Source organism: Tinamus guttatus, unplaced genomic scaffold, assembly GCF_059628265.1.
Source record: "Tinamus guttatus ecotype Peru unplaced genomic scaffold, ASM5962826v1 Tinamus_guttatus_pri_ptg001022l, whole genome shotgun sequence".
Lineage (NCBI taxonomy): Eukaryota > Metazoa > Chordata > Aves > Tinamiformes > Tinamidae > Tinamus > Tinamus guttatus.
In genome coordinates, this window is record NW_028289556.1 from 358,184 (window position 1) to 371,366 (window position 13,183).

Consider the following 13,183-nt stretch of genomic DNA (forward strand, 5'->3'; position numbering starts at 1 on the left):
ATCTTCTTGAATGATAGTTTAGGAATTCCTGGGCCTCATATTTTTTTCTCAAGCAGTAATATCTTGGCACCCATGACCTCTGTAGAAGTAGTAATACACATATCTGGAATAAATTAAGTCCCTATAGTAAGTTTTTATTATTAATCACAGACGTTTGAAAAAAAATCAAATCAATCTGAGAGTGCCATCTTGAGAATTTCACAAATCCTGTAAAATTCATGTTTTTTTTACTGTGAAGGATAATGCTGTACTTCAATTTTGACAGAAATGAGTTCATCTGGGAGGCTATGGTAAATGCTGGGGAATTAAATTCAAATATCATGAAATCCTTTCCTCTGCATGGTTCCAGATCTTAGTAAGCTTGACTTACTTAAATAGATATTTAATGTGAGCTGATGCATTTTTTCCATGCTTCATCACAGCATCTTAGTGACCTACAGAAGATCTTCATAATTCTGCCAGGATGTGTATAGAGGAATGAAGGTCCCTAGCGGATGGGGGAACTGCAGTCTCTTTTAACCAACTGAAATTCTGGTCTACAGTTCTTGAAGGATTCAAAACCTGGTGTTGAATTACCAAAGATGTTCTGTGCAATGCAGATACAATTTGATATATCTGTCTTTTTTTTTTTTTTTTTTTTTTTTTTTCAGGAATGCATGGCGAGCAGTGGCAATAACTTTGATGCTCCTTTTCGTAGAAGGCTCCTTTTCATAGAAAGAATTTTTCTTTTTAGTTTTAAATGTTTTGCCTTCCAGTGTGATTTACTACTGTGGTAAGCTTTGGCTTTACATACAAGGTCTATGCACACCATCATGGACATAGTTGCTAATTCACCACAGGAAACCAGGACCATATGCTGTCATATGGGATCAACAGATTTACATTGGGGAAAATGTTCCTAAAGGAAACTCCCTCACTCAGGATTGGAGTTTCACCTACTGGGAATTATTTGCCTGGAAAATTCTGTTTATGCTCCTTGTGCAGGATATTATGAATCTATTGCATTTATACTGAATATGAATGCCAAAAGGGTTGCAGAGCAGCGCCATTTCTCTGAAAATGACTCCAACGAAGGAATTAAATGTGCCAAAATTCCTGGTTGTGAATGACCAGGTAAATAGGGAAAAGTTCGTGATCTTCCTGGGGCTCTGATGTGAGGGTTAAGATGTTTCTGTTGTTGAGACTTCAGCCTTTGCTGCATTTCCTAGTTTTCTTGTACTGTATCTTTTTTCTCCAGAGTTGAATGTTTTTCAGCATTACATGTGCACCATAATGTGCACCAAATGTGCAGCTTCACCCCATGTAGCTGCAATTTCATTATAGTAAAAAAGTAATTATTATGACTTGTTTTACATCTTCCTTTTTGAACTATTTTTTGATGGAAAAATGAAGTTTTTCTTTGCTATGGCAAACCTTGGCTGTTGAGTTTTAATTCTGTCTCAAAGGAAATGACTAGTGATCCATATTTTCTTAAGAAAAACATGGTACAGTTTAACAAGTGCAGTAGCAACACAATCAGAACTCTGAGGTAATGTCTTACTATTTGCTCAGTGATGTTAACCACTAAACTCTGTCATTATCGTGCAGAATTGCTACAGTCAGACAACAGCAATTTCAGGATCTGCACATTGTGTAACTGTTTTACAAATATTTATTGACCGAGAAGAAATAGCAAAGTGAAGCAAGCTCAGAGAGCTAGTGTTGTTCCACTCCTTGTAAAGAATCTTGCTCTGTGATTTACATTAGTCTCCAGTAAAAATGTTTTCAAGAAATATCTCTCTGCATGCAGAAGAGAAGCTTTTATTTTAGCATGGGTAGGTGGTGAATCATCACTGATGATTATTTTCTCCTACTCTTCGTCTGTGTTAACTGTAACAGTGTTAACTGTAACATCTCTGGGCATGTATCATAATTTATTGCAAAATAATAGAAGACAAAACCATCAGAATAGCTTCTCTTCCCTTCCATGAAAGATTTATTTTTGAGAAAATGCTTTCCTCAAGAGCTAACGCTGAAACATCTCATTCTGGTTTTGGTTTTGCGCTCTGAAATGAAATAGAAAATGAAATAGCTGAAGTGGAAAGGTGATGGAGCAACTCATCCTAGAGACCATCTCTGGACATGTGAAGGAAAAGAAGGTGATTAGGAGTAGTCAGCATGGATTCACCAAGGGGAAGTCATGTTTGATGAACCTGATAGCCTTCTGTGATGGTATGGCTGGCCAGGCGGACGATCAGAAGACCATGGTTGTTGTCTACCTTGACTTCAGCAAGGCTTTCAACATCATCTCCCATAACAACCTCTTGGGGAAGCTCTGGAAATATGGATTAGATAAGTGGACAGTGAGGTGGAGTGGGGACTGGCTGCACGGCAGAGCTCAGAGGGTTGTGATAAGTGGGGCTGAGTCTAGCTTGAGGTCTGTGGCCAGTGATGTCCCCCAGGGGTCAGTACTAGGCCCAGTGCTGTTCAACTTGTTGGATGAGGGCACAGGGTGCACCCTGAGGAAGTCTGCAGATGATCTCAAACTGGGATCCCAAGCAAACTGCACGGAGTGGTTGACATTCCAGAAGGCTGTGCTGCCATTCAGAGGGACCTAGTCAGGTTGGAGAGTTGGGTTGGAGAACCTCATGAGGTTCAAAAAGGACAAGCACAGGGTCCTGCCCCTGGGGAGGAATAATCCCAGGCATTAGTACTGATTGGGGATTGACCTGCTGGAAAGCAGGTCCGTGGAGAATGATTTGGGAGTCCTGACAGACAGCAAGTTAACCATGAGACAGCAATGTGCCCTTGTGGCCAGTGGGACCCTGGCCTGCATGAGGAGGAGCGTTGCCAGCAGGTGGAGGGAGGGGATCCTGCCCCTCTGCTCAGCTCTGGTGAGGCCGCATCGGGAGTACTGGGGGAAGTTCTGGGCTCCCCAGGACAAGAGGGATGTGGAACTGCTAGAGAGGGTGCAGCACTGAGCGACAAAGATGATTAAAGGACTGGAGCATCTATCTTATGAGGAAAGACCAAACAGAGAACCTGTTTTAGCCTAGAGAAGAGAAGATTGAGAGGGGTTTTGAGCAATATGTATAAGTACCTGAGGGGAGAATGTAAAGAGGATAGGGCCAAACTCTGTTCGGTGGTGCCCAGTGACAGGACAAAGGGTAATGGGTACAAACTGAAACAAATGAACTTCCATCTCCATATGAGGAAGAACTTTACTGTGAACATGACAGAGTCCTGGAATAGGCTGCCCAGAGATTCTGTGAGTCTCCCTCTGTGGAGATGTTCAAAACCCATCTGGATGCAACCCTGTGCCAAGTGTTCTAGGTGACCCTGTGTGTGCAGGGGGGTTGGACTAGATGATCTCTAGAGGTCTCTTCCAACCTCAACCATCCTGTGATTCTGTGCGAAGCCACTTGCACTGCCAGGTCATGTAAACCGTGCTGAAGCTTTAATATGTCCTGGGACCCTGAACTGGGCATCCCAAGGCTGCAGCTATTTGTGCAGGCTCAGGGAGAGAAGTGCACTCAGCCATAGAGTGAGACCAGCAGTTCTGAATGTGAAAGAACAGGCAGATTATTTTTCCTTTGAAATATGAGAGAGGAATTTCTAGGAATGCCGGAAGACCACAGACATGACCAGAAAGTATCTACACAGTCTGTGCTCAGAAGACTTTTGTCTCCTCTGCACAAAACCTGTTCCATGCAGGTCTCAAGGCCCAGCAGGAGCAAGCAGGTTCATCCATTTTTTTCATTTCCCTGACTGTGTCTCCTCAGGTTATACGAAGGCTGGGATTCTGCATGCTTCCTAAGTAATTATTAAGAGGCTACTCCATTAGCCTTCAGTAGCCTCCAGTTACAAGCCTCAGTAGCATTGGTGTGCTTTACTCCCTAAGTCCAAACCTCAAAATTCTCTAAGGCAAAAAGTTCTCCTAGGATTTCCCAGGAATCTTCCCAGTTTATGATTTTGCAGAAGGATTTATGATCTGAGTGAAAAATAGGTTTGTCAAAAAAATGCTGAATTTTATTTGAGCATTCTGGGATTTTCCTCTACTCTTGTGCTAGTTTGGAAAACAAGCCAGATTGGTGGCTCAGGTATCTACTGGTAGTCCAGCATTTGTTTTAATAGTCAGTTCATTAAGTATAGAAGCCCTTTCAACTGAGTAATTCAATTTGGAGTGAATAAAACACAGAAATATACAACCTGTAGGAACAATCTTACTTTGGTAGGAATGATGTATGAGGCATAAAAGTAGAGGCCTCTTCTTTCTGTAATTTCTATAGACCAGCTTTGAAGTCCTTAATCAGCAGACTTCATACTTAATGCAGCAGGTCTGAATCAGACCAGAAAGTGACAGAGAATGTTACGTCTCTGGGAAGAAATGTGAGGACAGGATCCAAACTCTACTAGAGATATACTATTAAATTTACTAGTGAAGTTTCTCAGAACACTTATTCTGTATCTGTGTAGCAATCATCTCGTTTATTTGCGTTAATACAGTTTCTGCTTGTTGGGTCACTTTTGCCTACACTGCCAAGGCTTGACTCCACTGTCTCTTCATAAGAATCCATTTAAGGCACGCTAGGGCATCTACATACAATAAGCAGATATGAAACCCAATTAAAACACACCTAATACATTCTCTTTGTAAGGATGGGATTTGGTCTTCTCACTATAGGCCTCTAGGGCCTTCAGATTCCTGTAGGATCTCCTGTTTGGTATTGACTTAATTATATGTCATACCTGCAAGCTACTGTCTCAGATAGAGAAAGCCAATTCTTTGTACAGACTGTGCTTTTGTACTTTAAATAATCAAGGGTGTAGCAGTCATTGCAATGCACATTTATCTGCTATTTTGTAGTTGCATCCTGCAGCTGAGCTGGGCAATTGGGTGTTTTAATCAGGTGTCCTAAAGACATGTGAGTCTCTAATTCCCATGTTTTTTCCTTTGCAGATGCCATCATTGTCCACAGCGGTGCTCCAGGGGCCAAGAGAAGCCATGCTTTCTGACAGAGTACATGGAGAAATATCCCCTTTATCCCAGCTCTCATCCCAGACACTCGTTCAAGCCCAGGGAAGAGTACCGGAAACCACAGACACCCATGGAAGGCATCTCAACTATAAAGTATGAAAAGAAGTGAAAGAGAGTGAAGACTATGAGCTAGAAAACGTGTGTGTGGGAGATGCATGAGAAAAGGGAGCAAAACCATCGTTTTCACAAGGGAAACCTGAAGAGAACAGTGCTGGGGTGGTAGAGGCAGTTGAAAGGGCTCCATGAAAGGAGTGGTGAAGGACAGCAGAGCTTGAGGCCAGTTGTTATAGCAGGGGCAAGGAGGGGAGGTGTGGTCTGCTCAATGGACACGTGGACCACTGGGCCATACAAGCCCATGATCTTGGCATCATTTCACTTCCTGCTTTAGGTAGGCTTCTGGAAAATCAATAGAAATGTTGTCTGAGAAAATATGGATACTATTTACTTATTTATTTATCTTAGTTGGTGTTCTGTGATCCGTATGGCACTATGTACAGTGTGACCTGAGTGACTGGTTTCCAAGGAAGTGTGAGTGTGGTAAATTGTGTTGACTGGAAAGGGTTGTGAGTGCCCTCTTCAAGGGAGTCACTGCCCAGTGCTGAGCTGTTTTTGCTTCTGAGTGACATTGCTGCTCAGACTCTTGATATTCAGCATAAATCCTCACACTAGCACTGGACCCATTTCACTGATGGTGCTAATTGCTGAGCCTGCTCCTTACTGCTTGCTAGGGGAGCACTTGTGCACAGCAGAAACTCATGAGAAAAAGGCTTGGATGCTTCAGCTTGCCTCTGAGACCTTTGCTCAAATGAAGGCTGCCGCCTGATCTTCGTTTACTTTCTCTGTCATCACAAGAAGGTACATGAAAAAAATGCGTTTTTGGCTTTGCTGGAACTAGTTAGAGATCCAGAAGATGTCAATGGCTTTAGTGAATATTGCTGATGGACTAGTCAGTGTTAGTATTTAACACCATCCATGAATGACATGGAGACACTACCACCTGCTTCCCTCCCCATGCCTTCCTAAGAATTGACAATAAAACTCATAAATGTTGCTGAAATGCCTAACTCCTTGCATTTGGGATGCCTCTGCCTAAGCAGGAAATTTCAGCAACTATTGCAAGGCCTTGGAGACTTCAAATAGACTTTCTTAGACTTAGGTTCTACATATATCTTCTATCTCCTGCATGAGCTAGAACAGCTGCAAAGATAATTATCTTTGTGTCTGCTCATAACTAACTCCTTGGATCTTTGTATGCTCTTCAGGAAAGTGAAGACGGGCAGCAACTATGAGAGGTCCATCAAGAAATCCTTAGAAGTTTCCTGTTCAAATTATCTTGTCTTCTAAAAATTAGACTGACAGAAAACACAGAAACAACTTATATTTGCTTTCTCATAGCATATGCTCCATGTATTCCTAACACTTAACTACCCTTGTGAGAAGAGAAAATACCAAACTTGGAAAACTAGCCAACAGCTAACAGATTGCAATTCTCACTGTCCTTGTCAACGAACTATGGTTAAGAAAAAAACATGCCATGTTAAAGTGTCAAGGCCCAGTGGGAAAGTGCCAAAGCCCTCTAAAGAGGACTAAAAGCTCTCCTGTGTAATTAAAGTCTCCTCAGTCCAAACAAATTGACTGAAGGAAAAGAAAGAATAAATATGATGACTGTGAATTCAGCAAATACTGACCAGCCCAGTGTAACAGCCCTGGGCTGATTGTCTGGTGTCATTGCAGCAATAAACCTCCTTGATGAAGCCTAAGAGATGATTTCATGTTGTCTTGGATGCAAGTTGCACTGATTTACCAGCAGATCAATCTATCCTTTGTCATTGCCAAAGCAATAGTCAGAGTATGAGAAGACTGTACTGCAAAGAAAATCCTTGGACACACTGATGAAGAATTGCCTGGTTGTGATCTGTTACATGCCTCAGGCTGGACTCTTTCTGATACCGGATTGTGCAGTCAATCTTAGGAAAAGCCCTGTATGCTACTGAGGATGCTACATACCATTGCCTTTCTGCTTGCCTTTTTTCCATCCCTCTTAAAATCTACACTTTGTAGTTAGGCAAAGGTATACTTCCCTGACTAAAGTCTGTAAAGGGGCTGTGTGAAACCTGCGTAAGCATTTCTTCATCCTTCCTTCCTTCCTTCCTTCCTCCCTTCCTCCTTTCCTTCCTTCTTTCTGTCTTTCTCCTCTCCTCTCCCCTTCTTCAGCTCTACTTTTACTTCTCTACCCAGTACTTTGCAAAGTTAATGTTCCTTCCTTCTACTCCACGCACAGGAGTTTTATAACCTTGTTTATTTGCTAAAACACGCATATAATACTCTGATCAAATGCTTGAATCTCTTGCTCACTCAGCCTCACCCCAGGTGCAAAGTGTCATGTTAATACTGGAAGAGCGGATGGTTTCTCCTGGCCAGCTGCCAATGCTGCAAATGACATTAGAGACTGAACTTGGTCTGGGAAATAAAATAGGTTCTGGTTAGTGAAGGTTGTATGGTGATGTTATTTTCTTCCCCATCTTATTTTGATAATGTTTTCTTGGAGTTAAGTAACACTACAAAACTGTTTTGCTGTCTTAAAATGGCTCTTTTATAGTGCTATATGAGAAGAAGTTGACTTTCTGGCTGCATGCAGTTTTGCTGTGTAAAACTGTTGTGTAGGTTTCTCTCTTTGACTCGGTTGCTCTACACTGCATTGTCTAGGAAGTCTTTTGTTCCCTCTGTCATATGTTTTCCATACATTATAAAAGCCGGCTATAATTATTGGTCTTTTAAAATGAGTTATGTCCCCTGGTGTAACTTCAGTGTAGGACAGATATAGCTTTGTGTGGAGAGAAGGGGAAACCTAGCCTGCCTGAGGTTGTCCAGAGCTGTGTGAGTCCTTTTTTTTCAGAAGTGAAGGGCTTGTATGTTTCAATAACCATTTGTATCCTATCCAAACTTTCCTAGGCTGTGGAGGTAAATGAAAGTGTTTTTCCTGCATGTCCAAGAGAAGGAACATAATTTTGTCTTTAGGATAAAAGATATCATTATCTTTTCACATAATCTATATCACATTATTGTTTGCAGGAGAGATTACGTAGCTCATGAAGTGTTCCCACCAAAATTCAAACCACCTGAGAAGATTGTCAAGAGTGATGAGAGTATGGATTTGACCTCCACATATAGACAAGATTACAACCCCTACCCTATCTGCCAAGTACCTCCATGTCTCCCCCGTGAGAACAAGCACACCTACAGTGACAAAATGGACACATGGACCACTTACAAAGGTATGTGTCTTTGTGGCTTCTTTAAGGATTCACTGGTGGCATCACTTTCAAGGAAGGCAGATTGAACAAGTATATTTTATTGTGCTTTTTGTGTGTGTGCATGATCTTGAAGCACTGGGCCCTTTTTAAACATGCTGCACAGTTAATCCGTAGGTGTACAAATGACATACCTGGGAAGTACGGACATCCAGAGGCCCAGGCTCTCCCACTGGGAAAAACAGATGAGCTGTGAACCTACGTGTGCCCTTATTTCTCAGTAGCAGTAGTCTCCTGTAGGTGATTTGGCTATTTTGTGACTACATTCCCTCATCTCTATCAACGTTACCCCTCCTTTGCATGCACTGGGATAAACCCTGCAGTCATACAGTCGCATTAACAGTATGAGTTTTGGTAGTCAGTCATACGCAGAAAATCAGAGAATTTCACCTCCCTTTTTTACTTTGTTTCAGATAGATAATGTTGTTAAGCAGATAGCTAGCATTTGTGTGTTATTTTAAATCATTTTAAATAATTTATTTATATTAAGCTGCACAAATGTAAAAACTTATGATTGGTGCTGTCATTGAGATTTGTCTGAATGTACAGAAAATTTCTTCTTTAAATGCAGAATAATAAAGGAAGGAAATAAAAGCTGTCTGAAAGCAGTGTTATGATTACTCAGCTGATATGACTGAAAGTCAGACTTTAGTGCAGCTGCATGTTTGCAATGGCACAAACTGGAATTTTTGCATTAAGAGCGCAGGAAACATTGTCCATTTAGAATGACTTGAGTTGTAAAGACTGTAACCCTCAAGTGTAAACTACCCACATTTACACAAATTTGAACACTTTGTTTTGCATAGGCTATGTCACCAGATGGTGTTCATTGTAACCAATAAAGAAAAACTGCCTCACATAGCCGAGGATCTTTCCTTCTGCATTTAGATATGGTTAAGTTCTCTCTATCTGATCCAGATGTACATCTTGTCTTTTATCAGTGTTTAGGTCAGCGTCTTAACTGTTACTCTAGAGTTCTAATAAAATGTATCACAACCACATTTGGTTTTAATTTGCAGTATTTTTAAAAAAGCTGAAAATGGAAATCTCCATACAAAACCCCTCAAAGGTCAAGTTCCATACTGAGTTAATTAATCTCTAAGGGCCCAGGTTCACAAGAGTGTAAGTATTCAGTGTATCCTTCTCTAGGCATTACTAGGTTTTACCGATCATCTTTCAAAGTGTAACACACTATTTGTAATGCCCTATTCAATTAATTAAACATAATTCACATGATTAAGCAGCATGTTAAAAAGTGCTTCTTTGTTATTAAATTACCTCTTCTGCTGTATGGTTAAACTTCTCCTTACTAAACACAGAAGTAAGTTTAAGATGATGCTGTTGCATACCATAATTATTGTAAGAAGACCTCAGAAACATTTTTTTTCCTCTTTTTTTTAAATTTTTTTAACCAAAAGAATTGAGGTTTCAGAATTCTAAACTCCCAACTATACTTAGATGCTTCTACCCATCTGCAGGGATACAATCTAATTTTACTGTTGTCTTTCTTGGTTATAATGAAATATGTCTAACCCTTCAATAACATATGGTTCATATCCTCTGTTCCCTCCTGTACCCTCTAATGTTTCCAAGACTGTGCTGCATAGGAAACTATTAATATCTATGGGAGAAGAATTAGAACTACAGTAAAATTGTAACATATTTTGAAGGGAGAGAACTGCTGGCTTACACAGAGTAAACTAAATTCATAATACCTATGAGGTTTCCAAATCTGTGGAACTGGTATATTTTTAAAATTGGAGACAGATCAACTTTCTTGTCATATTTTGAGTATATTGAAAAAGCTGTGGCTATGCTCAAAATGCTGGTGTCATAGCCAGGTCATGGCCATTGGGAAGAGATGCCTGAGGTCTGGAAGAAAACAGTGGTCCCTGCAGCCTTGTAAATGGTCACAAAGGAGCGCCCAGGAACTACAGGCTACTTAGGTCTCACCTTCATTCCTCGAAGGGTGGTGGAGCAGCTCATCCTGGATGCAGTCTCCAAGCATGTGAAGGATAAGATGTTCAGGAGGACAATATGTGTTTAGAAAGGGCAAATCATGCTTAACTAGCCCTGTAGGCCTCCAGGAGGAGACGAGTGGCTGAGTAGAAGAGGTGGGAGCCACTCGTGTTGCCTTGAGCAAGGCTGTCTCCAGAACATCCTCATAGAGATGGTGATGAAATGCAGGCTGAGCAGACAATGAGGTGGCTTGAGAGCTGATGGAATGGCAGAGCTCAGAGAGTTGTCCTCAGTCCAGCGGGCAGCTTGTAGCTAGCGGTTACCCCCCAGAGACAGTAGTGGGTCCAATGCTGTTCAGCTTGGTGATCGGTGACACGGGTGATGGGCCAGAGTGCCTCCTCAGCAAGATGACTGGTGATCCAAAACTGGGAGGAGTTCACTCTGCTCAAGGGCACATATCCACAAAATGCCATCCTTCTGCTTGGGCAGCAGAAGGCCCCAACGGTGCTAGAATATTTGCCATTGACTTCAGTTTGGGCTAGGATTTCAGACACAGCATGCAGAAACCCTTTCCCCCACAGCCTGCAGGTCTCTTTTTCCCTATTGCCACCTTGCAAAGGAGTCCTTGACTCTGTGGGCTCAGATCAGCTGCTACTTTGTGTCAAGGCAAAGGGACTTAAATCAGAATGGTTTTAAATGGCATCTAATTAGAGGAAAAAATGACATTTTTATTTGTCAACTTCACATTGTAATGGACATATCCTATGTGTAATTGTGTTTGTACAGTACCATAGCCACAGCCATTCAACAGGAGTAACACTGTTTGGATTGGAGAGTTCAAATATCCTGATACCTAATTGCATCATTTACTCTCTAGTACTTTGAATTCCAGACTTCCTTCCTTTGCAGAGTCAGCTGGAAGCTTATTTGCCTCATGACTCTCAATGTGGTTTGAAAGGAGGGGAAAAAAAAAAAGACTTGGGTTAACTCCAAGACTATTTCATTTCAGCTTCCTACCAGTAACCATAATGGTCTCTAGGGGAAGTTGCACAAGATTGCTAGGAAGTAAAAAATGCTGGGCTTGTGGCTGCAGCACTGGTCTGAGAGTTAGGCAGCTTTGCCATAGACTTGTAGTATGACTGAGTGCAAATCTTTTAACTCTCATTGCCTCCTTTCCTGTGCTACCACATAGAGAAATGAGGATGGGAGTGTTTCAAAAACGCTTCTGAGTTTCTTTTTTTTTTTTTGGTTGTGAATTTAGATAGAGAAATTTCTGGAGTAGGAATCACGTCTGTGATTTGAACAATGCTTCAGATCAGCACAAGCCTGGTCACCAATCTCTGTCATAAAGCTATTAACAAAGAAAAATTGCACATAGAGTGAAAAACTCTCTCTGGACTCCTGCTTGTACTAGTAGCAAGAGTATGTCAGAGAACAAAGCCAAGAGCAGAAGAAAAGTCACAGAGCACAGCTTGCAGCCACCAACATGAACTGTGAAACACTGAACTCAGCCAATTGCAGGCAGCAACCCATCTTTACAGCCAAGAAAGCAGGTCATCATCATATGAGAAGGTACAAAGAGCAATGGCAACCTTTCGATTCTCTCTTTAGGGGTGGAACAGCAGGCATGTAATCTTACTCATTCACATCCACCTACCTGCTCTGCCTGTTGTCAAATGTGTAATTGAGCTGTCCATCTCTATAGGAAGGCAAAAATGTTTCCTTATTTTTTTTTTAAAATGTAAAGGTGTTGTGGGGTTAGCATTCTCTTGCAGAGCATTTTTTTCCTACTGTGTGTGTCACAGGATTTGGTTACCACAGCAACACCAACAAATACTTAAGGAGTAAACATAATAACCAAAGAAAACACATTTTATGCCTAAACTTGCCAAAAACTCTATGCTTTGACTGAGTTCTCAGATAGGATCCTTCTTATGTTACAGGTGACTATGTGCTATGGAATGAACCAAAGAGAGAGATGATCAGACCAGATGATGCTTACCGCCCATCAGAAGAAAAGTTTGACCACAGAACCCATGTTCAGGATGATTACCTTTACAGGGGGCCAGTTGATACTAAAAGCTTCAAACCTGTGAATCAGGTCCAGAGAAACAAGGATCCCTTCGAGACTGCAACAAATTATAAAGTGGATTACGTGCTGCATCCTCTGGAGAAGCCCTATGTCCATAAACCTGAGAAATACAAGGCCAGTGAGGTCCCATTTGATGGCCTCACCACCCACAAAATATCTTACAAGGGTCTGGCTGGTGAGCCAGCCAAGCTGGCAAAACCATACCAGTCAAAGCCTCAACATGATCTTCCGTTTTCTTCTACAACAGAGTTTCAGGAAAAATACAGAACTTGGCCACTGCCTCCTTTATTCAGCAAAAAACCTGCTGTATATGTTCCTCCTGAGGAGAAAATGGACCTTCACACCACTACTCAGTTACACTACAAGAACCCAAATGGCCAGCCAGCCAAGATATGTCGGTCTTTGGTCCAGTTTAAAAAAAATACTGAACCATTTACCAGCTCCTCCACAATGAAGGAGGACTATAAGCCCTGGCAGTGCAAGCGAACGAAACCCATTGTACCTGTCCCCCAGATGACTTGCCCGTCAGAACCAGCTGACTACTCAACTACCTTTCAGACCCACTACAGACCTCACCCACTCTCCATCACGCAGAGCTGCAAGCCTCGCTGGCCCGGGCCCAGGCCTTGGACTCCCCTAGAGACAAAAACCACCTATGCTACCAGTTATACTCCAAAGCGTACTACGAGATGCCTGGCTTCATACAAGGAACCACCAGGTTATGTGTTTAAGGGAAGTGATGAAATTGGCCACAAACTCTTTCTACCTGTTTTCAAGGGTGAATGCTCAGTGGGTGGACATTGA

The 13,183-nt window shown here is 41.8% G+C and overlaps 1 protein-coding gene across 1 annotated transcript; it reads left to right on the forward strand.

Moving 5' to 3' along the window:
- Positions 1-4,930: 4,930 nt before the first annotated feature.
- Positions 4,931-13,183, forward strand: SAXO1 (stabilizer of axonemal microtubules 1). Its single transcript, XM_010225750.2, has 3 exons — positions 4,931-5,110; positions 8,090-8,292; positions 12,231-13,183. The coding sequence occupies exons 1-3, from the start codon at positions 5,004-5,006 to the stop codon at positions 13,181-13,183; spliced, it is 1,263 nt and encodes a 420-aa protein (XP_010224052.2). The 5' UTR covers positions 4,931-5,003.

Bases quoted from the DNA above. Each gene is read 5' to 3' on its own strand.
- SAXO1 (XM_010225750.2), top strand. From the start codon at position 5,004: ATGGAGAAATATCCCCTTTATCCCAGCTCTCATCCCAGACACTCGTTC. The intron at 5,111-8,089 runs GTATGAAAAGAA...TATTGTTTGCAG, and splicing joins GAAGGCATCTCAACTATAAA to GAGAGATTACGTAGCTCATG. The intron at 8,293-12,230 runs GTATGTGTCTTT...CTTATGTTACAG, and splicing joins CACATGGACCACTTACAAAG to GTGACTATGTGCTATGGAAT.